The sequence below is a fragment of the Festucalex cinctus genome, chromosome 19, assembly GCF_051991245.1.
Source record: "Festucalex cinctus isolate MCC-2025b chromosome 19, RoL_Fcin_1.0, whole genome shotgun sequence".
NCBI classification, from domain to species: Eukaryota; Metazoa; Chordata; class Actinopteri; order Syngnathiformes; family Syngnathidae; genus Festucalex; species Festucalex cinctus.
Genome location: NC_135429.1, coordinates 2846736 through 2872977, shown reverse-complemented (window position 1 = coordinate 2872977; position 26242 = coordinate 2846736). Strand labels below are relative to the sequence as shown.

Below are 26242 nucleotides of genomic sequence, written 5' to 3'. Positions count from 1 at the left end.
TCTTGCCGAAGCGGGGAAAAGCACGAACATCTTTCCAGCCACAAATGTACGAAGCAAAACGGTGAGTAATTCTGCAAGAACAGAATTAATTGTAGCGTCCATGTTAGGTTTATTTGTTACGTCCGGCGTCGGGGCTGGCTTCCTGGTTTCGTCACAGTTGCATATCCCGCCCCCAAACACAATGTCGCTCTGTGATTGGTTCGGAACGGCAGATATTTTCGGGAGCGGTACAAGATGTATTCTCCGGGGTATTTGTGAACTCACAAATACCGCGAGAATTCATCTTCATCATCATCAAGTTAATGGATTTTACACTTTCCTAAAAACAAAAGATGAGCTGTTATAGATTAAATGTTTCATTTATTGACCATTGCAAAGAGTTTTTTGTTTTGTGTCAAATGTGTTCCAGTGTAAACACTCAATTTAGTTTTCCTTCCCCTTTACCGTGTCCAATGTGAACTGTAATTTTCAAACCAAGGTACGTGATTTTTGGCCGATCATGATGCTCCTGCTGCGGGAGTCACATGAGCAGTTTTGCGATCATGTGGTTGATCTCAATGCTGGCATTTTCCTCCCAGCCCCCTGGTAACTGGGCTAAAGGCCTTTTGGGTCAGGGCGTCACTCTTGCCGTAAGCGCCGCGGAAGGCTTGTCCATCCTCGTTATTGAGAAACGATGGGCGAAACATGCGGGGAAATAACGCGACCTGGCATCCTTAAATGTTTATCATTCGCCTCCCGACCGCTGCAGGATGGAGGAGGCCTTCAGTCTGTCTCGTAAGCGTTAATTGCTTTCCTGGAGCGATTCTGAGTGTCTGACTCCCTTCCAGATAATGGCTTCTTTTTGAGACAGATGAGCTTTTAAACATGACGGAACAAAGCAAGCATGAAGGACATGGAAAGAACGGTCAATGACAAACATTTTCTTATCTTTTTCACCACCGGAAAAGAGGCAAAGTTTTCCCACATTGTTCTGAGCTTCCCTTGATTAATTTTCTTCTGTTTGAGGGGTGACACGCCACAAATTAATTCAAGTGTAATTAGAGGATGGTCTTCTCTGACATGAGTGAAGATTAAGGCCGGGAAGTCTCTGACTTTGCTGCTTTTTTCTCTGCAATGTCTCGCTTGTACGATTTTTGGACTTGCCAATGTTTCGCTTCAGCGAAACCTGGCCAAAAGGCACAGAGTGCGACACGAGTTCGCACAACTGTTATGGCTTCCCACAATCAATCTGGACCTTCATAACGTGGTCCCTGCTTTCCACTGTCCCCTTATACACCACCACCCCACCGCACACGACCGATCCGGCTTCCGTGTTGGCGAGTTGGTGGATGCGCTTCTGCTGCGCCAAATTTACAGGAAAGCGGCTTGAAATGGTTCTGGAGTTTCCTTAAAGTGAGATAACCATAGATCAGGTCATTTCTCACATTTGCCTTTCAGACTCGGCCAGGTTTGTCATGTCTGTAGTCTCCTTCGACTCAGCTTCCCCCATTCAGATAATTAGATGCATGATGAAATCCATTGAAATGTCTGGTTAATCAGACGGGACCATTTCTTTCAACCCCAGTACCAGGTGATAAGTCGTATCGCGGTCCTGGCTTTCCCCTGACCCCTTACACTCAGCCGTCATCCTGCTGCTAGTGACTTTTGTAAAGCCAGAATAATCGCGGCTCGATTTCAACATCCCATTCCGTTTCTGTACCTTTCGCGCAGTCTACGTCTACTGTATGTTGATGTACGCAGGCTTCTTATCTCGGGAGCTTTACGAATGTACGACACCTCCGTTTTGGTATGCTTTCCGCCTTTCCTCCTCCGCACTGGCCACTTTCCTCATTTTGTTTCCGATCACACAATCCCTTGCCTCGCAGGCCTCTCATTTTTTTTTTTTAATCTCCATCTCTCCAGAGAGTCTGCTGTCCCCGGATCAACTCATTAGCTATGCGGCCGCGCGAAACCCGAGCCGGAGCCAAAGGCTACAGGTAGCGCACAAAGCCGGAGAGGCCGTAACATGAGACAAATCTCTCCGTGATAGGAGTATTTAAGGAGTAATGGCAGTCCCGCGGTCGTTTTCTACGGTTCTCACACATCTTTAGTCTCAAACCTGCCGGGAATAGATAGCGTTTTATCTTCTCGGTGATAATACAGTGTTTCTGTAAGTGGACATCATCCAACCTTGGCGTGTCACTGAAACGGCTTGTAAGCTCTTATCAGTGGCACGGTGTGACGTTCCCGTCTCGTCTCGTCACTATTTTTGGGCCAGATGACGGGTGGGGAGTTGCAAGGTTCAGCCAAGAAACACTCGAACACGCTATCAATAAACGAGTCACCCATTTCCTATAAATAAACATCCAGTTGTTAGAGGAGGGAACTTTTCACTAGTGCACCTTTCACCGATGGCCACCAAATTGGGTAGACTAGACACGTCTGTCATTAAGGGGACGTTCAAAAAAAAGTTTCACAGATCTTTCCGTGAAAGTCACCAGCAACTTAGTCGTTTTGGTTTGGTGACAACCTAAGAAATTCGTTCAATGACCTAAGTAATTCGTCCATGTTGATCATTTTCAGGAACTATTACAAAAAACATTTGACCGATGCATCAGTTTCATCAATCAACACATCTCTCGTAGCAGGATGCATGAAAAAGTCCCAAAAGATCTATGCCCAAAAATGATCAGGAAGCCGGAGGTTAAAAATGAGTTTTAAAGACTAAAACAAAAAAAAAAAAACTATTACTATCCGCCATTTTGGTTGTTTACTTTCACCTCGAACGCTTTCAGGTCGGAACTGGGAAAAACCAACTCGGATATATCCAACTTCCGACCCATCCTCGAATGCATCATAACTCTGTGCTTGGTCCAAAAACCACTGTGTCCGTCGAAACCCACTCGGTGAATGTGTAACGCCGAATCCCGGCTTAAGCCAGTGGGTGTCACAAAACACGCCATTGTCATTGAATGGGCGAAAGATGCCGGAGACACGGGCGGGGTGGGCGGCGGGGTGCGGCATTCCTTCTCAGCGCTCTTGTTTCCAGCCAAAGCATTCTGTCAAGGGTCAAAAAGTCCCTTGCATGCTTGACGGGCCTTGAGTCATCTTCGCCCTTCAAGGCTCAACTCCTGGTTTTGATGTTTATCTTGATGAATTGATGTAGTCGGGGGGGGGGTTCCGCCCCTCACACCTGCCGTCTTATCTTCCCATCTTTCCCAAAAGCAAAAGTGTTTTGCTCGAGGCGCACTCTTTATCCGACAAAAATAAGCCGCATTAGTCGTCGAGAGGCATGCCGGTCGGCGTTTGTGTTGTGGCCAGGACGTTGTCTCTTCCTGATACTTTTCTTTTGCGGGACCATTCTATAGCTGTGGGAAGCCGCCACGCTGTTCGCCACACGCAATTATTTGTCCATTACGTGTAATTACCCATCCTGATGACTGATGGAATGTTCTCCAAGGCCGAGTTGGCAAGCAGTCGGGCTGATCCTGCCGAGGACTTTATTTAATTACCCGGTCATTAAACTCTGCTCGGTAGGACGACGACACAAGAGGCGACTTGTGACTGGCGTGTTTGTACCAACTCTGGCTTTGTACCCTCCTTGTTTTTTTTTTGTTTGTATTTTTTATTTTTTTTGGGGGGGGGGGGGGGGGGGGTTGTTTTTAATTGGTTATTCAGTTCAAAGTACAAAAACCCAGATCTAATCCAAATTAATCTGTTTTGGATTATCAAATAACAAGAACACCTTTGCCTGCTCCAAAATAAGCAACTCACTTTTCATACCCGTAAAATAACATGCAGTTTTTTTAGCTCGGAAATCTGACGTGATGCTACGAACGCGAGCCAGGCCTGAAAGTTTTACGGCAGTCCACATAGTGAGCTGAAGCCTTCCGATGTACTTTTAAATATCCATAAATAACCGGAATACTGTTGTATGCTCAAAATGCAAATGTTTTGCTCCTAAAGTAAGGTCTAAAAGCTATGTGCTCATCCACATAGTTATTTGAATTCCTCAAGAATCAATGACATGAAGACTTATATTTCCGGTAAAACAATGCATTATGTTGTTGTTTGCCACAATGCTAATATGATACTAGCACGAGCCCTAAAAACTATGCATAGTGATTTGAATTTCTCAAAAAATCAACTGCCATGTACTTTTATTGTCCAAAAGGTAACGGTATGCTTGTAACCTCAAAATACTATTAATGTTACGCTAGTCATGTAAGGCTATATGGTTATCCACATCCTCAGAAATCGATGACCACGGGCTTGTCATATGTAAAACATTTGTATGCTGTTGTTAGCAAAATGCTAACATTATTTAAATAGTGCTAGGGCTAAAAGCTATTTATAATTTACTGTGAAACCGTCAAATACTGACTTCATGCACCAATTACCTGTAAAATCAAAATTAGCTGTTATCTTAAAACGCTAAAGCTATGCTACCAATGTAAGGCCTTTTAAAGCTCATATGACGTCCATGTCATTTCCACCTGTTGAAAAAAGCTGACGCGGCGAATTGAGTCAATGCCGCCTCACGTTTGTCCAAGGCCGCCACAGAATATTATCCCGTCTCTCGTGGATGTCGGTTGTGCTTTTACTCTCGTCCCTTTCTCCGTTGTTGTCGCTATCTGTCCCATCGCGGGCATCCATCTGCTCTTCCTTCCCTCGGCTGCTTTATCACTCGGTTGTTATCAGCTGCGGCCGGCTCCTCTTCTGTGGCTTCCCGGACTTTATAGCAGACCCGCGGATAAAGTTCCTAGTGCTTTTTTTTTTCCCCAATGTTTTTCTTTTAAATGAGGATATGATACTGTGAGTAGACGAACAAAAGAAGTTGTCCTATAAATCATGTTAATTAACACTATGGTTTAAAGCCAGGGTTTTCCTTTAAAATGTAATTTTTTTTCCAACTTTGTCAGTAATTGGAATATGATTGGTAAAAACTGTACATGATGAATGCACTCCACTCAAAATCTCTCGACTGCAGGTCTGCCCAGGGTTGCCGCCTTTTTTCTGTCTGACACCGACCTTGGGTTCAGCGTAATTCTCAAACGGGTCGGATGGATCACCGACGGAACCTGAGGCGGGGTCGGACCCGCTGGTCCGCTTGGCCTTGACGCCCACCTTTTGTCCAGACGCTTGGGCGGGGGGGGCATGACATAAGGCATTGTGTGTTTGGCTCAATGCTGCCTGTGTTGTTAGTCACATGCATGTGACTACTTGTGTTGTAGAATTATTTTTACAATTTTTTTTTGTGTGTGTGAGTAATCTTATTTCTATAGCGCCTTCACAGACAGAAGTCACAAAGCGATTCACAAAAAGAGGACAGCAGAACAGGAAGAGGACAGGACAATCTAAACAACAACACTCTTTAAATGCTGAATGATTTGTTGTCATTTTGGTTAGGTCATGCAAGGCTAATTGATATTCCATTTGTCTTCCGAAATTGGAGTTGTAATCCTGGGTTCGGGTGTCAATGTGGTCTTGAATACAGAAAGGAGAGCAGAAGTGTAACGAGCTTTTCCTGACATGCTTTCTTTCATTTCCTGCTGGCGTCTTGTGCTCAACTGGCCTGGAGGAGGCTCGTGCACAGATGCTCTCAAACGACTCCACTGGAAACCAGCCGACGCCCGACAAATAATACCGGCTGATTGCGGGATGAGGGGGTGGGGGGTGCATGTTGGCAGTAGTGGGGGGCAAGGATGGGCGGAGTTCAGGAAGTCAGCAGCCGGTCGAGCTGACAGCAGCGCGGCAACGCTGCCAGGAAACGCATCAGCAGCCTCCTGTGTTTACACACCAAGGCCGATGCACACTCAAAAAAAAAAAGGAGAAAAAAAAAAAACAATTCCAGAAAAAAGCACAAATATTTCCAGGTCACAAAGTAAAAAAAAAAAACACTGTGGAAAAAAAGTTGGAGTACCAAAATCTGAGGCCAAAAATAGTTTAGTTTTTAGTTTTAATTAGTTTTCAGGGTGGTTTTGTTATTTTTTTTATTAATTTTATTTAATAAATGCTTAGTTTTAATTTAGTTTTATTTTTTTATTTTTTTTTATTTTTTATTTTTTAGTTTTGAATGTGTATTGTGTGCAATATTCAAAAAACACAATGGGAGCAACATCATCTGAAGGTGCTTTTTCTCTACTGGCTGCAGCTCGATGACGTCACTTTCTGTGTGACACACTTTCTAACGTCCTTATTCCGTTTAATATCTACTTTAAATCACATTTAAAATCATCCCCAAAGGCTCATGCATTAAATTACCAAAGACAAAAACGAAGGACATTTTTTGCTATAAATTATAGTTTTGTAAACATACAATGTAGTTTCAGTTTCGTTTTTTTTAAAAAACATTTTCGTTTTTAGTTTGTTTTTTTGTTATTTTTAGTTAACAAAAATAACATTGCTTCACACTTGCTGTTGTGTGTTTTACCTTGTGGGTGCAATCCCAGGCTGTGGTCACCTGACAAGACAACAATGTCAAACTTTCTCCCAGCATTCAAGTCCCCCGTCCCACGTGTCTCCCGCTGATGTTCCCACTTTATCGTTTCTTGACTGATTTCCACCAACGTGGCCCATGTTTTGCGCCTGACGCTACCGTGTCGTCGTCGGAACTTGAAATCCTAACGATGTGCAAGGATGAGGCGGGGATGGATGGACGGCGAGATGAAAAGCAGCCGCGCCGACTGCGAGGCGGTTTGAAAGGGAACGTTTGACAGATGGAGTCTGGCTGCGTTGTGAAAGTTGACGGGCCGCGGAGGCTCCTCATTGGCATTCTGGCTCCAAACGCAACGCCAGAAGTGGAGAAAACTTGAAATGAAGCCAGCGTCTGCAGGGATATTCCCTCTTTAGTCTGCAAGCGCTCATTATTTTTGCAGCTCTTATGTTGCTGGAGATGATAAGGATGCGCTTCTATTATCACTGATGATTATCTTCATACGCGGGGAAAAAATACAATGCAATACGATGTGCTTCTCTCTGATTATATAATACAGTAATTCTGTTTAGTAATTCACATCGCGAGTACGCAGGTTAATATCTTTTCTCATCACTTGGTTTCTCCACAAATTTTGGGATGGATATTTTTTTTATTTTATTTTTTTTGTTGGTTGCAAAAATGTGTACCCCTGATGTTTTAAAAAGCAGACATTGTTCACTTTTTTCTTATGCAGTTGTGTTCACAAATGTTTGGTACATGAACTTTTGTCCGACAATATTTTGGGATGCAAACTTTTCCACCAAATTTGGACTTTGGTCCATCGCGGTTTTGGTGAGTTTCTGTTCAACAGTTTTTTCGTTTTTTTTGTTTTTGTTTTTGTTTTTTAGATGGAAACTTTGTCTCAATTTTTGGGCACAAACTTTTTTCCTTAGATTTTCTGATGCAAACTTTTGTCCACCAAATTTTAGGGCACAAAATTGTGGGATGCAGATTTCTGTCCATCAACATTAAGATGCCCCAAAATTTTGTGATGCAAACTTCTATCCCTAATTTTCTTGCCTCAAAAGTTAGGATGCAAACCTTTGTTTGCGAATTCTTATTGTAAAAACTTTTGTCCTACAATATTTTGGGATGCAAACTTTTTCAACAATTGATATCCACCAAATTTGGACTTTGGTCCACCATGTTTTTGATGAGTTTCTGTTCATGAGTTGTTTTTTTGTTTTTTAGATGCAAACTTTTGCTGTTAAATTTTTGTCTTGGATTTTTGTCTTGGTTTTGTTCTGAAATATTTGTTTACAAATGTTGGGGACACAAATACTTTTATACTTGATTCCACATTTTTTTTTATAGTCAAACTTTTACATACAAATGTTTGGCCACTTTTTTTGTTGTGCTCTTTAATTCATTCACTTGCAGCCATTTTCACTGAAGCCAACCCCCTTCGCTTCTGGCTGTTTTATTGGATTTTGACTGATTTTGCAAGGCCCACAGAGTCTGATCGATTGCTATGAAAACATGGAACCTACCAAAAGAAAGATTAGTCTCTTCTTTCATCAGGGAAAAAAAAAAGTATATTTCTGTCTTTTTTTTCATTTTGCAGCAATTGGCATTAGACTATAGCTAATTTTCATCATTATTCCCAAATCTTTTTAAAACTGTGTGGAAAAGAGCCTTTTGCAACAAAGCCCTGGTTGATCTCTTATACTCTGCTGCCACCTTCTGGCCGTTTTTGTTATAACTACCGTTGCTGTAAGTGACCTCTTCAGGTCACAGGCTGCATCAAAGCCTTCTGTATGCTCTAGCATAAAAAAATAAAAAGGTAAACGTATAAATACATCTTTGAGAGCATGGTAGTATTTAAAATAGAACATATGTATATGTTTTAGGGAGCAAATGAGTTAATACCAAAAGAATGATTTTTTTTTTAAAATTATTTTTCTTTTCTTTTTTTGTGCCTAAATATTGAATAACTGCTGCCAACCAGGTTGTAAGCACTTACAACTTGCTTCTTTTCTCCTATTAACACCATCACTACTTTTCTATGCACAATAATAAGTGTGGGTGGAGGAGCGGAAGCAATTAATAATGAATTGATTCATTGACTGGAGGCATGCATAATAAATAAACTCAGTAGGCACCCTAGGGTGGCCTTTCCTGCCTGTTTCTGTTTTTACCTCCGCCAAGGCTGTGAAATACGTTCCTCTTCGATTTCAGATCACAACGCTGATCAACCACAAAGATCGTCCCAGGAAGTCCGAGCGCACCCTTGCGGCCATTCAGCGCGTTGGCCAAGCGGTCAGTGTGGCGGTGGGCCGCTTCGTCGCCGTCGGCGAGGCCATCGCCCTCGAGAACCACGAGCTCAAGGACGAGATGGGACACGCCTGCTTCGAGGCGCGCCGTGCCGGTACGTTTGGGGGGGGGGGGGGGGAAGCCAAATTATGCAAACTCTCCAAATTTTGCGTTCTTCTTGGTCATGTGTCCTGCAGGGGACGCCATAGCGCAGCTGACGGACGTAGGCCCGGCCTGCGCTCCCATCTCGCCCGCCGTGACGGTGTTGAGCGACCGCTCGGGCATGGTGAAGGCCGCCCGACTGCTGCTGTCGTCGGTCACCAAAGTTTTGGTGCTGGCCGACCGCATCGTCATCAAGCAGATTGTGGGGTCGCGCAACAAGGTAAAAAAAATAAAAAATAATCTTTTGTCATCCAAAAGAGACCCAGTGCTGCCATCTGCTGGCCATAGTTCAAGGGTTCTATTTTTTTATTTTTTTATTTTTTTAAACTTTCCCAGCTTAATCATCAAACCAGAGCAGGCCGAGATTTGTATTTGCATGTAGCCCATACGATACAACAAGCAATTGACCGTTTTCTCTCTTGCGGCAGGTTCTGATGACGCTGGAGCACCTGGAGCGCGTCAGCACCTTCCAGGAGTTTGTGCAGATCTTCAGCCAGTTTGGCAACGAGATGGTGGACTTCGCCCACCTCACCGGAGACAGACAGAACGTGAGCGGCGACGTCAAGATGTTCAATTGTCATGTACAATTTTTTTTTTTTTTTTTATACGGTATAATTTGAAGTACTGTCAATGTGCATGCTGTCGTCCCATTTGGAGCAGCTTGCACCTTTTTATGTGTTGCAGCTGAGTGAGCGGGCGGGGTGGGGAGGGTAAATAATGACGGATAATTACGTCGTCTTTGTGCTAAATTGCCGAGAGAGCGCATTGACTCTTTTTGTCCCTTGCCCAAATCTTTGTTCCGTTTTTGGAGTGCACGTTATGTCCTCCTATTTTTACAACAATCCTTTTTTGTTATTGTTGATTTATTTATTTTTTTAATATCCCTTCAGAGTAGCATGAAAAAAAAGAGCAGGATGGAATCGAGCCACATCTTACCATCTGCTGTGTCTCTTTGCAATTGTGTTTGTTTTCTTTTTGTGTTTGTTTTGTTTTTGTGGTACAGGATCTGAAAGACGAGAAGAAAAAAGCCCGTATGGCGGCGGCTCGGGCGGTGCTGGAGAAATGCACCATGATGCTCCTGACGGCCTCCAAGGTAAAAAAACAACAACAACAAAAAACGCCGGTGTTGCCTTTTTTTTTTAGAAGGAAGTCCAGATGAGGTTTGCCAAATATTTTGGCCGCAGACTTGCCTGCGGCACCCGGACTGCGAGTCGGCGCGCATCAACAAGGACGCCGTCTTCCAGCGGATGCGCTGCGCCTTGGAGCAGGTGGTCGACATCGTCACCGAGGCTCGTGGCTGTGCTGACGCCGCCGCCGCCGCCACCGCCCTCCCCGCCGGCATCTACAACGCCGTCAAGGACTACACGGTGCGAGTCCAGAGAGTCCCAAGTCACTTGGTCGTTAGATGTGAGGTGTTATTTTATTTAGCAACTCCGCAAGATAGCTTGCAAAACACGTCGGCGTTACTTCTGGTTCGTTCGCAGGAAAAATGCGTCACCGTGCAACCGTGTAAAATTTCAATGAAGCCGTACGACAAAGTGCAAAGCAGTCACTATAAAACAATTTAAGACATAGCAATAATAAGACTTCATATGTTTTAGGAGACTAAATAATAATAATATATAATATAATAAAAATATAAATACATAAAATAAAATAAATTAAAAATGAAAATACAAATCTAAAAATAAAAATAAATAAAAAATAATCAAAATAAATAAATAATAATAGTAATAAACATCCACAAGTTGCTTCATGTTCAAAATGAACCAGCTAACATGAAACACGAGCGCTATCTAGTGGCATTTATTTATTTATTTTTATCTTTTATCTTAATGTTTGTGTTGTGTCATCTTGATGCTATTCGTTTGCTTCATGTATGTACCAGTCACCGAGACAAATTCCTAGTAAGGTGAAATTTAATCACGTGGCAATAAAACTCGATTCTGGGAAAAAAAAAAAAAAATCTCAATACAAATTGTTGCACAGTCCTTTTTACATTACAGTACAGTCCTTTTTTTAAACTCCAATTAATTTTGTGAATTACGATTAAATTACTAAAGGATACAACCATATTTGTATTAGGTTAGCATAATTTTCCACTTTTGTTAACAAGAGAAAAAAAACAATTATTGTATATTTAGAACGGATATAAAATGTGCAATTACTTTCCGATTAATCACCAGTTAATTACTGAAATCATGAGATTAATTAATCACGATTAAAAAAACGTTGACGGACCTAATGTGTAAATGAATAAATTGCTACCACATTTATCATGATGTAAATTCAATGACAAAATATTTAAATTGTTTTATTATTTATACAAAAATGAGAAATCTTAAATTTTGGAAACCCTTCTGCAAAAAAAAAAATAAATAAATAAAGAAATATGATTTTGTGATTTAAAGATACAACAAATATACTAGTTTATTAATCCTGTTGGAAATTCAAGAAAAACGTGAAGTATAATCGTATCAAAATGCTTCTATATTTTATCCAAATTACAAATGTTTCAAATTTTGACTGAAACATTTGCGTTTCCTTTCCCGCAGTCGAGCGTGGAGAGCCTGCGCGACAACCTGTACTCGTCGCCGCCGGACGGCGTGGGCCGCCAGCTGGAGGCGCTGGTGGAGCGCACCGAGGACTTCACCGACTCGCCGTACACGGGGCACGAGCAGCGGCAGGCCATCCTGAGCATGTGCCAGCTGGCCCGCCACGACGCCCACCAGCTGCTGCACGCCTGGACCCGGGCCGTACGCACCCTCAACGCAACCGCTACCTTCACCGAGCCGTTCATTTTGGTCAAATTCGGAACCGTTTTCGTCATTAAATCCGTTACGCATTTGTTTTAAAAAAAATAAAAAATAAAAAAAAAAAATCTGGAAAAAAAAGATTATTATTGGCTTGAAAAGAGTAAAATAAAAGTAAAAAATGTAAAAAAAAAAAAAAAAGTATAAATAAAATAAATATAAATAAAAATATATTAAATATATTATCGGTTGGGCCCAAGGTTATTTTAGTTAACTAGAACTTACAAAAAAAACTAAAATTCAAATAACACTTCCGTTAATGAAACAACATAAAAACGAAAAGGATTGAAAATAAAAATAAAAACTGAAACTACATTTTAGGTTTACAAAATGAATTAAAACTATAATTAGAGCAAAAATGTCTTTCATTTTCATTTTGGTAATTAATTTAATGCATGAGCCTTTGGGGATGATTTTAAATGTGATTTGAAATTAACTGAAATAAGGACGATTGAAAACTTCATCTAGCATCAACCAATAGAAAAGCACCTTCAGATGACATCATTCCCATGGTGTTTTTTAAGTGTTGCGCACAATTAATATGCATTTTTAAAAAAACTAAAACTAATACTAACACTAACTAAAACTAAACTTAAACTAAGCATTTATTAAATACCAAACTAATAAAAACTAACAAAACCACCCTAAAACTAAAACTAATTATAACCACAAAAAAAACAAAAAATACTCAAAACGAATTAAAAACTACCTAAAATGAAAAATTCCAAAACTATAACAACCCTGTTGGGCCCAACTGAAAAGTCAAGGTAGCACTCACTGTACTTCCTGAGTTGTTGGTATTTCTGAAACCGCATGTGAATCGTCTTCCATGTTGTTTTTGGTCCCTGGTCCAGCAGCAGTCGGTCCAGGCCAAGGAGACCACCGAGGAGTTAGAGGTGGCCATCGCCAAATCGTGCCAAAGCGTCAACGACCTCAGACGTGAGGTGAGCGCTAGTCCAAGCTAGCTAGCTTGAGCTCATTTTTTGGGGAACATTTGTGATTATACATTAGAACCGCCAAAGACGTTTAATGACGTATGCTAAGATTCTCATGATTCCCGCCATAAACGTTAATTGACGTCAACTACGATTTTTTTTTTTTTTTTTTAATTCATGGACATTTCAACATGTTGTGGAGCGCTGCCTGGTCAATGGGGTTGTGAAATCAAAAATGCCCACTAACTATGGCCAGCAGATGGCAGCATAGTATCTTTTCAATGGGCTCGAGGTGTATGAAATGACAATGACGAGTGTGATGAAATAGAATCTTTTCAACGATGACGTGAATGATCAAATTAAATCGAATTCATTTATATTTGTGTCAAAGTCACTGTTTTTCTTTATTTGATAAAAACATACAATGACGACGCCATGTTTGTGTTCAAATATCCGTTGCTTAAAAGGTTATACCAACATGACGGCGTCGCTATTAGCACTGAGCTACATGGTTGTTAATGGACGACAACTTGTAATCGTCTCCGTGAGCACTCTTGACTTCTCGCAGCTTCACAAGGTGGCGGTGGGCCGCGCCTCCGAGCTGCTGAGGGTCCACGCCGAGCACTCGCCACTGCGCGCGCTCAAGGCCGCCGGCGCCGAGGGCAACCTGGAGGCGCTGGCGCAGTACTCCCGAACGCTGAGCGAGCAAAAGGAGCAACTGGTGGAGGTACGGCAATCAGATGCTGAATATCACTTATATATTATATAATATCACAATTATATTATAATATATCATGATATATTATATATCATATATAGGATATATCACATGATATTATATATCATATGATATATATCATACGCTATATTATATCATATGATATATCATGATATCATATATTTCTATAATACAATACAATATATCACTTCCTGTTGCCGCCGCAGAACTGCCGGCTGCTGTGTCACGTGTGCGGGACCGAGCCGCTGGAGATCACCTGCGTGCACGCCGAGGAGACCTTCCACGTGATCGGCCCGCAAGTAAGCGACCACGTCGCTCAATCCAAAAAAGATCCTGACGCCGTCTGTTCTCCCGTTTAGCCGCGCGCGGCAGACAAATGACGTCCGACATGTCCGAGAACAGCGCGTCCGCATCAGCCTCATCTAATCGTGTTTGCGGTGGGAAATTGTCCGTGGCGGTAATTATCCGGTCGAGCCCTCCGGGGCGGGATGCGCGGCGTAATCACGATACGGCTGCCGGGGTGAAAAGTCAGACCGTCCGTAATGCGCCGGCGACGCTATTAGCCCACCAGGCTAATTGGCTATTAATGAGAACACCCCAGGGGGGTGACCTCATTTCCTGTGGGACAATTTAACACCCACGTTTTAACATCAATTTTTTGCTTTGTCAACCTTTATTGTTGTATTATTATGTTTTCTGAATAATAAATTAGGGGTGTCAAAATTAGTGCATTCATTTAGAGTTAATTTATTATTCCTTTAATGCTGCTATTATTTATTTATTTTTATGCGTGATTAAAGAGGGAATTCCAGTTGCAACGCAATGTCAAAAGTAGTAGTAATAAATTTAATAATAATTTATTATTATTAAATTAATAGTAATGCATATATTTGTGGAGTCAAGTTGTAGTTTACGATTTTAAAAATGTGCAGAATTTCACCCAATTTCTTACAAATGCAATGATGTCATCTAGTGGCAGAAGAATTACCTCAAGACAAATCAATATCACGCTCGTTTTTTTTTTTGTTTGACAGTACATCTTTTTTAATTCTAACAATTAAATGAATTATGAAATTACTGTATTAAGAACTAAAAGATGCGGCCATATTTCTATTAAACATTTTCCCCACTTTTGTTAACAAGAGTCTATGAAAATTTTGATTTTTTTTTTCTTTTTTTTTTTTATTGTACATTTAGAACAGATATCAAATTTGCGATTAAACGTGAGTTAACTATTGAAGTCAAGTTTTTTGAATTACGATTAAAAAAATATGAATCGCCTGACACCCGTCGTAATAATACAATAATGATGATATGAAAATGAAATTCATCATCCTCAATGTAATTTGTGATGCTATTTATTTCTTTTTTGTCCAGATCATTTCGGCGGCGCAGACGCTGGCGCTGCACCCGTCCAGCAAGATCGCCAAGGAGAACCTGGAGGTGTTCTGCGAGGCTTGGGACTCTCAGCTGGGCGACGTGGCGCTGCTGCTCCGCGAGATCGACGACGTCTTGGAGGGGAAGCGAGGTGCGCGGCAGTGGGGGGGAAACGAAAAAAAAAATGGGGTACAGCCTGTCATATGTGAATGAAAAATGGACTTTCTGTGTTTACAGGAGACAAACGAGCATATTTGTCACTTCCCAGATCGGGCGTGAGTACCACGACGTCCAATAGTACCGCCTCCATCATCACGTGATGTTGTTGTTATTGTTTTTAAACTTGCAGAAGCACTCTGCTAATCTGAAGAGCGCCAAGCCTGTCAAGTTGGATGCTGAGGTGAGGCTATCATGAAAATTAAAAAAATATATATATATAAAAATGTTGCTCTTGCACATTTTTTGACATCCTAAAAGAGTGTTTTCAAACTCATTTTTGTTATTTTTTCTTTTTATGAAATATATAATTGCAGCGTGGGTTGGGTCATTGTGTTGTTATGCTCTTGTATTATGTCCCTTATGATGAGGACGTATTTGTCACTCTTATTTTGTCCACTTTCATTTTGTAGTTGCTCTGCAGTTGCTATGTTCCTTGTGATGTCAGTTGTCAGTTACTCTGCCGTTGCATAATGTCCTTTGTAATGTTGTCAGTTGCTCTGCAGTTGCTTTGTCCCTTCTGATGACATTGTCAGTTGCTATGTCCATTGTGATGTCAGTTGCTATGCAGTTATGCCCCTTGAGATGTTGTCAGTTGCTGTATTCCTTGTGATGTCAGTTGTCAGTTACTCTGCTGCAATGTCTGTTGCAATGTCCTTTGTGATGATGTCAGTTGTCCTGCAGTTGCTATGTCCCTTCTGATGATGATGTCAGTTCCCTTGTGATGATGATGTCAGTTGTTATGGAGTTATGTCCCTTGAGATGTTGTCAATTGCTGTGAGGTTGCTATGTTCCTTGTTAGGATTTTGTCAGTTGTTACTCGGACGTTGCACTGTCCTTTGCAATGATGTTGTCAGTTGCTCTGCAGTTGCTATGCCCCTTCTGATAATGAAGTTGTCAGTTCCCTTGTGATGTTAGTTGCCATGTCCCTTGTGATGTCTGTTGCTATGTTCTTGTGATGTTGTCAGTTGTTACTTTGCCGTTGCAATGTCCTTTGTAATGATGTTGACAGTTACCATGTCCCTTGTGATGTCAGTTGCAATGCATTTATGTCCCTTGAGATGTTGTAAGTTGCTATTTCTCTTGTGATGATGAAGTTGTCAGTTACTCTGCCGTAACTTGCAATGTCCTTTGTGATGTCAGTTGCTATGCAGTTATGTCCTTTGAAATGTTGTCAGCTGTTATGCAGTTGCTGTGTTCGTTATGATTTTGTCATTTGCTGTTTCCCTTGTGATATCAGCTCCTCTGCTGTTGCAATATCTTGTGATGATGATGTCAGTTGTTATGCAGTTATGTCCCTTGTGATTGTGAAGTTGTCAGTTGCCATGCCATTCCTATGCCGCGTGTCCCTGCTTCTCTCAATCAAGATTTCTTAGACAAAGTGTCGGCATCAGGTGTTTTCTTCGAGGCCATTTGAATCCAAACCTGCTCTCTGTCGTGACTTTGTATTTTTGTACACAAAGGCGCTCTCACTTGTTTGTCTTGCGTACGTTTGTCTCCCAATTCCGCTTCTGACGCGCCGGTCGGCGCATCTCGCTGCGCAGGAGCAGAACGGCGTGGCCAAAGTGGGCCTGGAGCTGCGGCTGCTGTCGTCCGACGTGGACGGCGAGCTGGAGAAGTGGGAGGAGCAAGAGCAGCAGGTGGTCCGCCACAGCCAGAGTGTTGCCAGCATGGCTTACAACATGTACCTGTTCACCAGGTGCGCATGCGCAAACGTGGCCGCCGTCGTCGTCCATTTGTAGCTTGCTGTGGATTGATCCGTTTGTTTGGTTGGTGTGCTTTTGACTTGGCAGAGGCGAGGGCCTGCTCAAGACCACGCTTGACCTTTTCCATCAAGCTGAGGTAATTCTCATACTTGTCTTCTTCATCTTATTGCATTATTATTATTTGGGATGGGATGGGCGGGAGAGGGATTCAGGCATTATGTTATTTGTCTTACATTGAGGGCACTTTCTTGTTGTCATCTTCCTCCCATCTTTCAAATGATGTAATTTTCTGCAAGATTGATTCTGTCCAAGATGAGGCACGCTCCTCCTTACCTTGCTCAAATCACTTTTTTTTTTTTTTTTTTCCCCCATTTTCCTTCAGGTTCTGTCGGAAGAAGGATTCCAGCTGTGCTCCTCCTTGCGGGTCTTCTGCACGCAGGTCAACAGCTCCCCCTGCTGCTCACAATAGCGCAATGACACTCGACGAGGAACCGAAAACCAAAATTTCTCTTTTCAGCTGCCCGGTGAGGAGAAGTCGGCGCTGACGTCGGAGGTGGAGAAGTTGTCGGTGTTGTGCCAACAACTGCAAACGGGCGCCAGGACTCCCGCGCAGGGAAAGAGCGCCACCTTCCAGAAGGTTCGGCAACACGTTTGGACATCACGCGCAACAAAAATACTTGACTACATCCTCTCAATATGTCACAAATGTGTTGGTTTGTTGATGAGCACGTCTACTTTGCCGAGATAACCCATCCAAGTCACAGGTGAAGGCATTTCTGGAATGCCGATGAGACAGAAAGATGATTGCACAGGTGTGCCTCAGATTGCCCACACACAATTGGACTGTTTCCTCGGCACGGATTCTGCTGTTCTTCCGGGCTTAAAGCTTTGGGAATCATTAAGAACTGAAATTGATATTCATTTAGTCAAATTTGAAAGTTCTCAAGTGCAAATCTCTTTTGAGAGGAGAACATCATGAAAAATACAAGAAATACATCAACTAACACTTTTTTTTGTGAATACTCAAAACGGTGCATAAGAAAAAAAAATTCACATGTGACCAAGTGGGAAATAAGTCCAAATTTATCAGTAAATATTATTAAAGAAGATATTTATGTCCAAAAAACTATCTTTAAAAAAAATAAAAATCTACTTGCTGTCGACTGATGACATCACCTGTGCTGATGAAGTTGGTAACGGCCAATCAGGCTCACCTGTTTTCTGGGTTTGGTCAGTAAACTGAGCCATGATTGGTCGCTACCGACTTCCTCAGCACCGGTGATGTCATCATCAGTCGACAGCAAGTAGAAAAATGACTTTTTAAAAGGTATGAATTGTACATGAAAAATTATGAAGTTACCACATTATTTATAGACAAAATATTCACTTTTTACTGCTGAAAATGAGCCTGTTTGTTCAGGTGGACTCGTCCATTCAGACGACCAGGTGCATGTTGACCCTCATCCTCAACATCCTCCCGGCGTGTAACAAGCTCAACGCAAAGGTGATATAGTTTTGCAACTGTGCAATATTTATTTAAAAAAAAAAAAAAAAAACAACACCATGGGAGTGATGTCATCTGAAGGTGCTTTTCTATTTTTTTTTTTCTATAAAATCAACCCCAAAGGCTCATGCAATTAGCAAAGATGAAAACAAAGGACATTTTTGCAAAATTATAGTTAATTTTAATTAGTTTTGTAAACATAAAATGTAGTTTGTTAGTTTTTTTTTGTAAAAAAAAAAAATATATATATATTTTATTTCGCTAACGAAAGTGTTGCTTTGTTTTTTTTCGCTAGTTTTTGTTAGAATACACTCTTACACAACCCGCACTTGTCAACAACTTAACCTGAAGACAGTCATTCTACGAGTGCGCCAGAAGTTGTCTGTGGAATAAACGCTCTCACGTCTTCCCTCATTTGCTGACGCGGCAGTGCAAGTCGGAACGGAGCAGCCTGGGCTCGCCGCAGGACTGGCGCCCGGACGTTTCCACGCCCGTCCGGGATGGCGACACCGTCCTGCACGACGACCACGACCATGTTGGCGGTCGCCATGACGACTTTGCCGTCAAGCCTTTTGAGCAGCACATGGCCGGCCTCAACCTGCTGGAGAGCAACTAAAAAAAAAAAGGCACACTGGCCTGGGAGGGTGTCATGACCTCGATGGCCACAGGGTGGGGACAAAAGCGGACCTTGCCCATGATTGTTTTGTCTGTACGAGCGGTGCACTGGATAGGAAAAGTCTTCACCCCCCCCCTGTTCAAATATTTAGAAAAGATTCATTTCATTTTTAAGGAGGGGAAGTAAACTGATGATATGTGGTTGTAGTTTATTTTTAACACACAAAACGAGCATTTCAACAGGGGTGTGTAGATTTTTTATTTTTTTTTCTATATCCACTGTAAACGTCGCTTCACGCCCGCTATGTGATTGTCTTTACCGTGATACTTTGTCTGTTTCATGCTACTGTTACACACTATGTGCCATATAAGGACAAAACAAAAATCTATCACAGTTAATTGCCAAATATTATCTAACGAGTAATTTGTGTGACGCAAATGTTGGACAACGACGGCACTTGAACGTGGACGTGGAACGCTTGTGATGCTTTTTTGTTGTTTGTCTCAGAATGTGAGCAAGCTAAGGATGCTGGGTAATAAGACTGTTCAGACATGATGAAATCATAGGTCTAGTTTTGGATATAATTAAAAAAAAATATTACATGATGGATAAATAAACAGTATTTTTTATTAAATCACTGTTGTTTATCCCAGTGATGTATACAAAACTAAAAATTTCCCACTGACCAAAAACTAAATCATAAATAAGGCTTTGAAACTATATACAACCTCCAATGGGGTAATCAGATCCAGTACAAGATGGAGGTTCACTTCGCATACATGAAACTGTCGAGTTAAAGATACTGGAAGGTGGCCATTTTGCTGTCATATCAATATTCAGGGGTTCGTTCAAAAGCAAGCTCCTACTCAAAATGTTGTCCTATCGGAACCACGTATACACTAAGACATATGGCTGCTGATGAGCAGGTTTAGTCAGAGCATGTGGACGTTGCAAAATGTGTTTACTCTTGACATAAAACATCAAATCAGCACCCCAAATACCAAACTTAACTTGCTTTTATGCTCATAAGTAGACCCAAGCACACAAAAAAAGTCCCCAGAACCCATACCAGAAACGACGAAAAGTCCTCCAGCATTTCGGCCCATTTCCTGAAAGTACCTCCAATTTCACACTAATCTTAGTCACGACGGCTGCGCGGTGTCCGCCACCACCGACGGCGCCGCGTCCCGTCCGGCGACCAGCTTCTCAAAGTGGTCCCTGCTCAGGAGGTTCTCCGTGATGCTTTTGCTCTCCTCAAACTTGGGCAGGATGACGGCGATGTAGCCGTCCGTGGACGGCTGTTGCGCGCACAAAAAGCATGATAAATCTCAAGTGTTTGACATTATTGGTAGATAAAACGCCTTATGTTAACATTTAAACCTTCTCCTGTAAGAGAGCGGGTCGCTCCAGGATGTTCTCGTTGACCTCCAGAAGACGTCCCCTGATGCAGCTGCCACGCACGCAAGGAGGATTTGGATTTGTTATAAAATCCTCCACACACAAGAAATTTCCAAGACAAAATGGAGGACTCACCTGTAGACTGTGAACTCTGTTTCATCCGTGCAGGTTATCCGACACAGAGGAGCAAATTCGGTAAGAAACTGACCTCCCTGGTGGACGCAAAGCATGAAAAGTGAGTCCAAAAAAAAAAAGATGTGCTGAAATGCAACACGTGGGTGAAATAAATTACCCGCTTGGACTTTCCAGAAACTTTGTTGTTTAAGCGGCTGCAGGCATGACTGATCTGGTAGTTGATCTTTGCGATGGTTCGCCCTTTCTCCAGCAACGGGTGAGTCTCAGCCAAGGTAATCACACATATTCTGAACAAAAGTGAACAAGCCAGAATCAGACTTGTTTTATTTTTTAATGTATGGTCATTATTCGATCATATTGAAGAACAAATAGTTGCCTGTTTGAATGCTGAAGGATGCAGTGGTCCTCACGTGCCTTTCCCTTCATATCTATTAAAATATATGCATTATGTATAAAATACAGACAAAACTTTAACAATAATCCAGTGAGATTAGCTATTATTTGTCCATTTAATTTCCCCCATAACAACCCTGTCATGACTGTGTCCAAATTAACCTAACTTATTAAATATACTTAAAATAACAAAGACTGTATAATTCAATTGTTTGTGACAGCCTCAAGTATACTTCACACGCCGGCTAGGCTAACAGCTACACACCGATGACACGAGAGCACCCTTTTAAATTGTATTTACCGGCTCTGTACCATCGTGTGTAGTAACGGTCGATCACCGAAGGCGCGGCGGCTTCGCCAACTTTGTGCCCCTCGTCGTCGTCCATGAAATGGATTGAAAAAGAAGTGCGACGGTCACCTCATTTGAAACTGAAACAGTTTTTTTTTTCTTGTCGGACAAGAAAGGGTGTTGCACAAGGAATCGAATGGTCCGCGCTTGAAAAGAAACAGTCAGAAAATTGTTCTTTTTCGTCAGTTCCGCGTGTAAGCAAGGTGCAAGCAACACGTACGAACGTACTAACAATGATGGAGTAAAATGAAACACGATTAAGGAATATGAAAGACTTCTTGCTACCTCCCTCAAGGGTCCTATTCATCCAGATTAATTTGTTAAATATTCCATTTATTTTCGTACATCTGCATGTTTGTATATATATTTTTATTATTATAATTATTACTATTATTATTGTCACCAGTAGAGAGATGAGCTGCAAAAATTGATTTACTAATTCATCATTTTATTCTTTAGGTCTTATCTTTAGAATCAAAGAATAAAAATGGTGGAAATGTAAGATTTCATTTACGTTTTATTCGGATCGCCAGAGGGCGCTCATCCTTATTGCCAGTCCCTTGATTGGTCAGAATTGCAAAAGTTTGCATAATCGCACACTGTGATTGGTCGGTTTGGAGTAGGCGTGGTTATGCAAATTTGAACAACTTTGTGATTGGTGGAGCCAAAACTGGTCGGAGTTAGAGCTTTTGGAAGCCATTTTGAGTGTTGAGCTGAGAGTTGCACATCAGTCACCCCCCAGTGGACATCAGCGTTTTAGTGTTCATGTCAGCCAAAGTGCTGAAAATTTGACCATTTGGAGAGCAAACAGGACGAGTAAGATGACAATCATGACAAAGTGGTGACTGCTGTCAAACTCTCACCTCAACCTTTGACATGGTTTATCACGAGTCACGACGAACGAAAGAAGTTGAGGGCACATTTGACTGATTAAACACAAAAAGACGCCCGTTCAAGTTGAAGCATTTATTGTGCACAAAAGCTTGACATGAACATTTGAAAGCATTTGAGGCACTTTTTTGCATACATGGGACCAACTCTGCTGAAGAAGGAGCTCACCTGTCACCTCACTTCCTTCCAGTGACACAAGGACACCACGTGAGGAGGACATGATCTGACATCTCGCACTGGGAGCAAAAGTAAGTGACATGTACCTTGCAACAGCATCACACGCTTCTGGACAGGTTTTTAAATGACAAGTTCATTAAAAAAACAAAAACAAAAAGAAGGTAGAAAAATGCGGAGCTAACAGGTGCTCTTCAAACTGGGCGGGCAAAAAGTGGTGTCAAAGCCTTTGGCAGACTGACAGAATTAATTGTCAAGACAAAAACTCGTCATCAGGGCTAACGAGGCATCACAGGTGTCAAGTGAAAAGCAGTCATGCAACGGGAGAAATGTCAACCTGACCAAAAATAGGCATGACGTCAGCGCTTCTCAAATGACATTTGAAAAGACTGACAAAGGAGCAGCCATGCAAAAAAAATCAAAAATCTTGATAACAACAGTTCCCTCCCTGCCACCAAAAATGACCAAGCACAGCTTGCTCACTAAAAAATCACTTTAGTGCAACAATGAAATATTCAGTGTTGACTGTTGCTAATGTTTGTCATTATTAAATAGACGTTTTCATTTTTTAATTTAAAAATTAAGTGAATTGTTGGATATTGTTGTCAGGTGTTCTTAATTGACGTAATCTCCTGCTGGGTGTGGGCGGGGTTACACACCGGTGTTCATTCAAATAAATGGCTGCGCCAACAGGAATTATTTCTTTTTGAGGAAAAAGTCTGTACTATGGGCACAAATTAGGATAGTTATTTTTTTATGAAATTAATTAATTATTTAAAAATGTATTTAACAATTAAGCAAATACATATTTCTTTTTGCATCTCCCCAAAAGTTGTGGAGATGAGACTACAAACGGAGTTGTAAAGTTGAATAAAGCAGAAAGAGATGTCAAAGCAATCCGTTTTTGCTTTGGCCTGGTTAGGGGGGTGCTTGGCTGAAAAAATATTTTGCAGGTGGTAAAGGTTGAACCACTGCATTGTGCCATATACGCAAACATATGACAGGAGGAAAAAACAAAAAATGAACCAGACCGGACCAAAAAATATATATATATATAAAAATAAAATAAAATAAAATCAAACCATGTCCAGAAGTGTTTGAGGATGAGCGAGGCCCTCTTGTGGGCCGATGCAACATCACACGAGGGGCCCGATTGCCAAAGATTCTCAATGCAAGGTTCAAAGTTCAAATTGTGAGATCTCTCTTTGAGAGAGGCTTGTGAGAATCTTTGGGATTGACCCTTCTCAGCTCCTCAAGCACACAACACTGCGTACGTACTCACAATCATGTGTCCAAATGCAGGTTGCTGTCCGTCCCTCCGTCAAGTGTGTCGGCTGCTGAAAGCTCCCCCAGGCCGTCAATCAGGCAGACAAAGAAAAAACAAGAGCAGTGAGTAACATTCTCAACACTTTTCACAATGGCCACATCCTGATGAGAATCGCATGTCGACACGGCTTCAACTGCTCCTCTTATCATTCCTTCACCTTCCCGTGGGAAAAAAAAAAACAATACTTGATTCCAGCAATATGATTCTCAAAATTGTATCTTGAAAAGGTAATTTTTCCTCTCAAAAGTATGAAACCATTTTCAAAAACAGTTTTACCTTGACAATATGTCTTACAGTATTTCAAAAATAAACTTGAATATCACATTCTTCAAATCTTTATTTATTTATCTATTATTTTTAAATGATTTAATAATTATGGTACAGTTAACTTTTTAATTTATATTGTAATGAAGAAAAATTTAATTACACGCTAAATATAAAAAATGTAATTATGGCTGCTGCAACTAACTAATAATTGATTAAACGGTTGATTTTGGCAATTAATTTGATTTAAAAAAAAAACAAAGAAATAATTTTACTTTTATCCACTTTTTTCCAGACGATTCCTGCTATTAAAAAAAAAAAGGCATATAAATGAGAACACAGGCAATATGTTTATGGAATTAATGGCTGCACCACCAACTGTCAATGATGAACTTCTGGATAAATTCATCGTAATTTAAAAAATAAAATAAATCTCAAATGTTCTGGCTGCTGTTGCTCCTATTAAAACTAAGACCATTTCATCCCGACCAAATTTTGTATTTATTTTTGTGTATAATGCCTGTTTTTTTTTTTGTTTTTTTTTTAGGTTTTAAGTCCTTTAATCTTTTTACTTCTTTTTGCTCTCTTATTGACCAACCTTTTGAACAGTTTTTTTACACTGTCCACTAGATGTCACACTAGTACAACCAAAACCTATATTGTTTTTATTTTTGTTCTGTTTATTTCAAAATCTGTACATTTACTTTGAGTTAATTTTTATTTTAGTTTTTCCTTTGTAAAACAAGTACTTGTGAGCTACGTTTTCCCACCTCTATCCCAATATAATATCAATCACATTGCACTCATAACTGTCAGGTGTGGGGTTAGGCACACGACAGGTTGCGTAATCATAAAGATGTCATCTTTGCTCGCCACAATTAAGAGAGTATGTGTGGCTGTTTGAGGGCCAAATGAGTTTTCCGTGAATCTTCTGTGTTCATCTGCCGCCGCCGCCGCCGAGACGGAAACTTTTGCTGTTGGGTGGAAATAGTCGACCTAAAGGGAGAATCTTGCATCAGCCTCAGAACTCAAAAAGCATATGGTCGGTGAAATCAAAATGGTGGCACACCAAACCAAACAATTAGCTAGGCTACCAGGAAAATTACGCTTACTTGCTGATTTTTTTTATTTATCTTTTCTATTTAACTTTCAAGACTCATCAAAGATGATAAATGTAAACAAATGTTAGCTAGCTAGCAAGCTAGCACATCACTCAACGGAATTTGCTAAAGGATTTTCCCTCTCTTTCATTCGTGCCCAGTGAAAGATGGGTACAAGTTGCTACGTGATTTCCATGCTAACCATGCTCGAGCTGCCAGGGACAGGAAGTCAGGATTATGAGACACATATTATTCTAACATCATTTCACGAGTCAGTGAAATGTAAATATATACAACAACAAAAAGATTTTGCAGTTTAATTTTTTAACAAACAAAACGTGCAACATAAAATTTTAGCTAGCTTGCTAGCAAGCATCCATCCAAACATTTTCTTTTCACCTTGACGCCATCTGCTGGAGCTTATGGGTCACTGCCTCACTTGCCCAGTAAGCCAAATGTTTGTACATTATCTTATAAAGGCACATTAGCTCGTCACTGTGGTAATACCCTTTTTTTCACACCATTTTGGACTTGTAAAAGTTCCTCGGAGTGCAATAATGAGCCCAGATTAGCGTCAGCTGTTCCTCGAGGAACGCCGCCGACGTGCTGCCGAGCCTTCCTGTGACTGCTGTTTAGGCATTCTCAAGTGTTTATCAGCGCTCTGCTGTCTATTTGTATCTGTCAGCCCGTGTACATTCCCTGCATTTCACCACTTATCGTTGGAACGCTCCTTCCCGAAGGGGTTCAGCGGCGGGCCGTCGTCGCTGGAGCGTCTGCAGCTGCAGCACGCTCGCACAAACGCACACACACACAGCTCCACGTCAGCTACTACCGCCACACTCGGCTTCTTCCTTGGCACGAACAGAACCTCCCTCCTTCCACATGGACCTGGTCCAGAAGTTTGGAGAGCCAGATAATAAGGAAACGCTGAAGAAGACGGGCCAAGACCAGGATGAGTCTTAGCAAGTCGTAGCCCATTAAATTTCTATGAGGCCTAATTGTAAGGACGTTGTAGCCAATTAGAAGCCAGGAAAAAAAATAATAATTTCCTGGAAATGGTGCAATAACACAAGCAAATATGTGTTTAGAGGGATTATTTTTTATTTTTTTTGTTCTTTGTGGTTCAGAATCTGGCCATCATCCACATGAGACTTTTATTACGCACCAAAGCAACAGGTGGCGCTACTAGCGAGTTCAAAGCAATATTGTAGATAAATTACGGAAACATTGTCTTAAAATGGTGAAAACCTGATTTATTTATTTATTTTTTTTGGTGCTGTATTTAACGTTGCTATCAGTCATGTATTCCGTTAAAATAATAAAAATGTCGTGTTTTGTTAGCGCCACACCTGACAATTGGGAGTTGTCAAAAGTGCTTTTGTTTTTCGGCTCCATTGCCATAGCAACAGTTAGCTCATCCATCACACTGTTGA

At 41.3% G+C, this 26242-nt stretch overlaps 3 protein-coding genes across 8 annotated transcripts in view; 2 read left to right on the top strand and 1 right to left on the bottom strand.

The window, feature by feature from the left end:
• ctnnal1 (catenin (cadherin-associated protein), alpha-like 1) overlaps positions 1-19412 on the top strand; it is a 30358-nt gene extending 10946 nt beyond the window's left edge. The window contains exons 3-20 of one of the 4 annotated variants that reach the window (XM_077506317.1): positions 8636-8825; positions 8908-9092; positions 9301-9420; positions 9876-9965; positions 10057-10239; positions 11428-11628; positions 12543-12629; positions 13198-13347; positions 13566-13658; positions 14737-14887; positions 14974-15011; positions 15086-15136; positions 16497-16651; positions 16746-16794; positions 17041-17097; positions 17176-17295; positions 18079-18162; positions 18593-19412. In XM_077506317.1, the coding sequence (XP_077362443.1) occupies positions 8636-8825; positions 8908-9092; positions 9301-9420; positions 9876-9965; positions 10057-10239; positions 11428-11628; positions 12543-12629; positions 13198-13347; positions 13566-13658; positions 14737-14887; positions 14974-15011; positions 15086-15136; positions 16497-16651; positions 16746-16794; positions 17041-17097; positions 17176-17295; positions 18079-18162; positions 18593-18778 (2190 nt within the window). In that variant the 3' untranslated portion in view covers positions 18779-19412. Of the gene's footprint in view, positions 1-8635; positions 8826-8907; positions 9093-9300; positions 9421-9875; positions 9966-10056; positions 10240-11427; positions 11629-12539; positions 12630-13188; positions 13348-13565; positions 13659-14736; positions 14888-14973; positions 15012-15085; positions 15137-16496; positions 16652-16745; positions 16795-17040; positions 17098-17175; positions 17296-18078; positions 18163-18592 lie in introns of all 4 variants that reach the window. The other 3 variants (XM_077506315.1, XM_077506316.1, XM_077506314.1) reach the window with 3 other exon arrangements.
• Positions 19386-21292, bottom strand: abitram (actin binding transcription modulator). 2 transcript variants are annotated; one of them, XM_077506320.1, is made up of 6 exons: positions 21017-21292; positions 20688-20739; positions 20469-20598; positions 20312-20388; positions 20159-20228; positions 19386-20076 (listed from the first exon to the last, which is right to left on the bottom strand). In XM_077506320.1, the coding sequence occupies exons 2-6, from the start codon at positions 20735-20737 to the stop codon at positions 19921-19923; spliced, it is 483 nt and encodes a 160-aa protein (XP_077362446.1). In that variant the 5' UTR covers positions 20738-20739; positions 21017-21292; the 3' UTR covers positions 19386-19920. The 2 variants fall into 2 exon arrangements, with proteins under 2 accessions (XP_077362446.1, XP_077362445.1); XM_077506319.1 differs by having other exon boundaries at positions 21006-21286.
• A 335-nt stretch (positions 21293-21627) lies between these two features.
• Positions 21628-26242, top strand: part of ccn4a (cellular communication network factor 4a) — a 31246-nt gene continuing 26631 nt past the window's right edge. The window contains exons 1-2 of one of the 2 annotated variants that reach the window (XM_077507343.1): positions 21628-22192; positions 23421-23507. The gene's annotated coding sequence lies outside the window, so the exon portion shown is untranslated. The remainder of the gene's footprint in view (positions 22193-23420; positions 23508-26242) is intronic. The other variant, XM_077507346.1, reaches the window with a different exon arrangement.

Bases quoted from the DNA above. Each gene is read 5' to 3' on its own strand.
- abitram (XM_077506319.1), bottom strand. From the start codon at position 21,090: ATGGACGACGACGAGGGGCACAAAGTTGGCGAAGCCGCCGCGCCTTCG. The intron at 20,599-20,687 runs GCAACTATTTGT...ACTTTTGTTCAG, and splicing joins ATCCTTCAGCATTCAAACAG to AATATGTGTGATTACCTTGG. The intron at 20,077-20,158 runs GTTTAAATGTTA...TGCGCGCAACAG, and splicing joins CCGCTCTCTTACAGGAGAAG to CCGTCCACGGACGGCTACAT.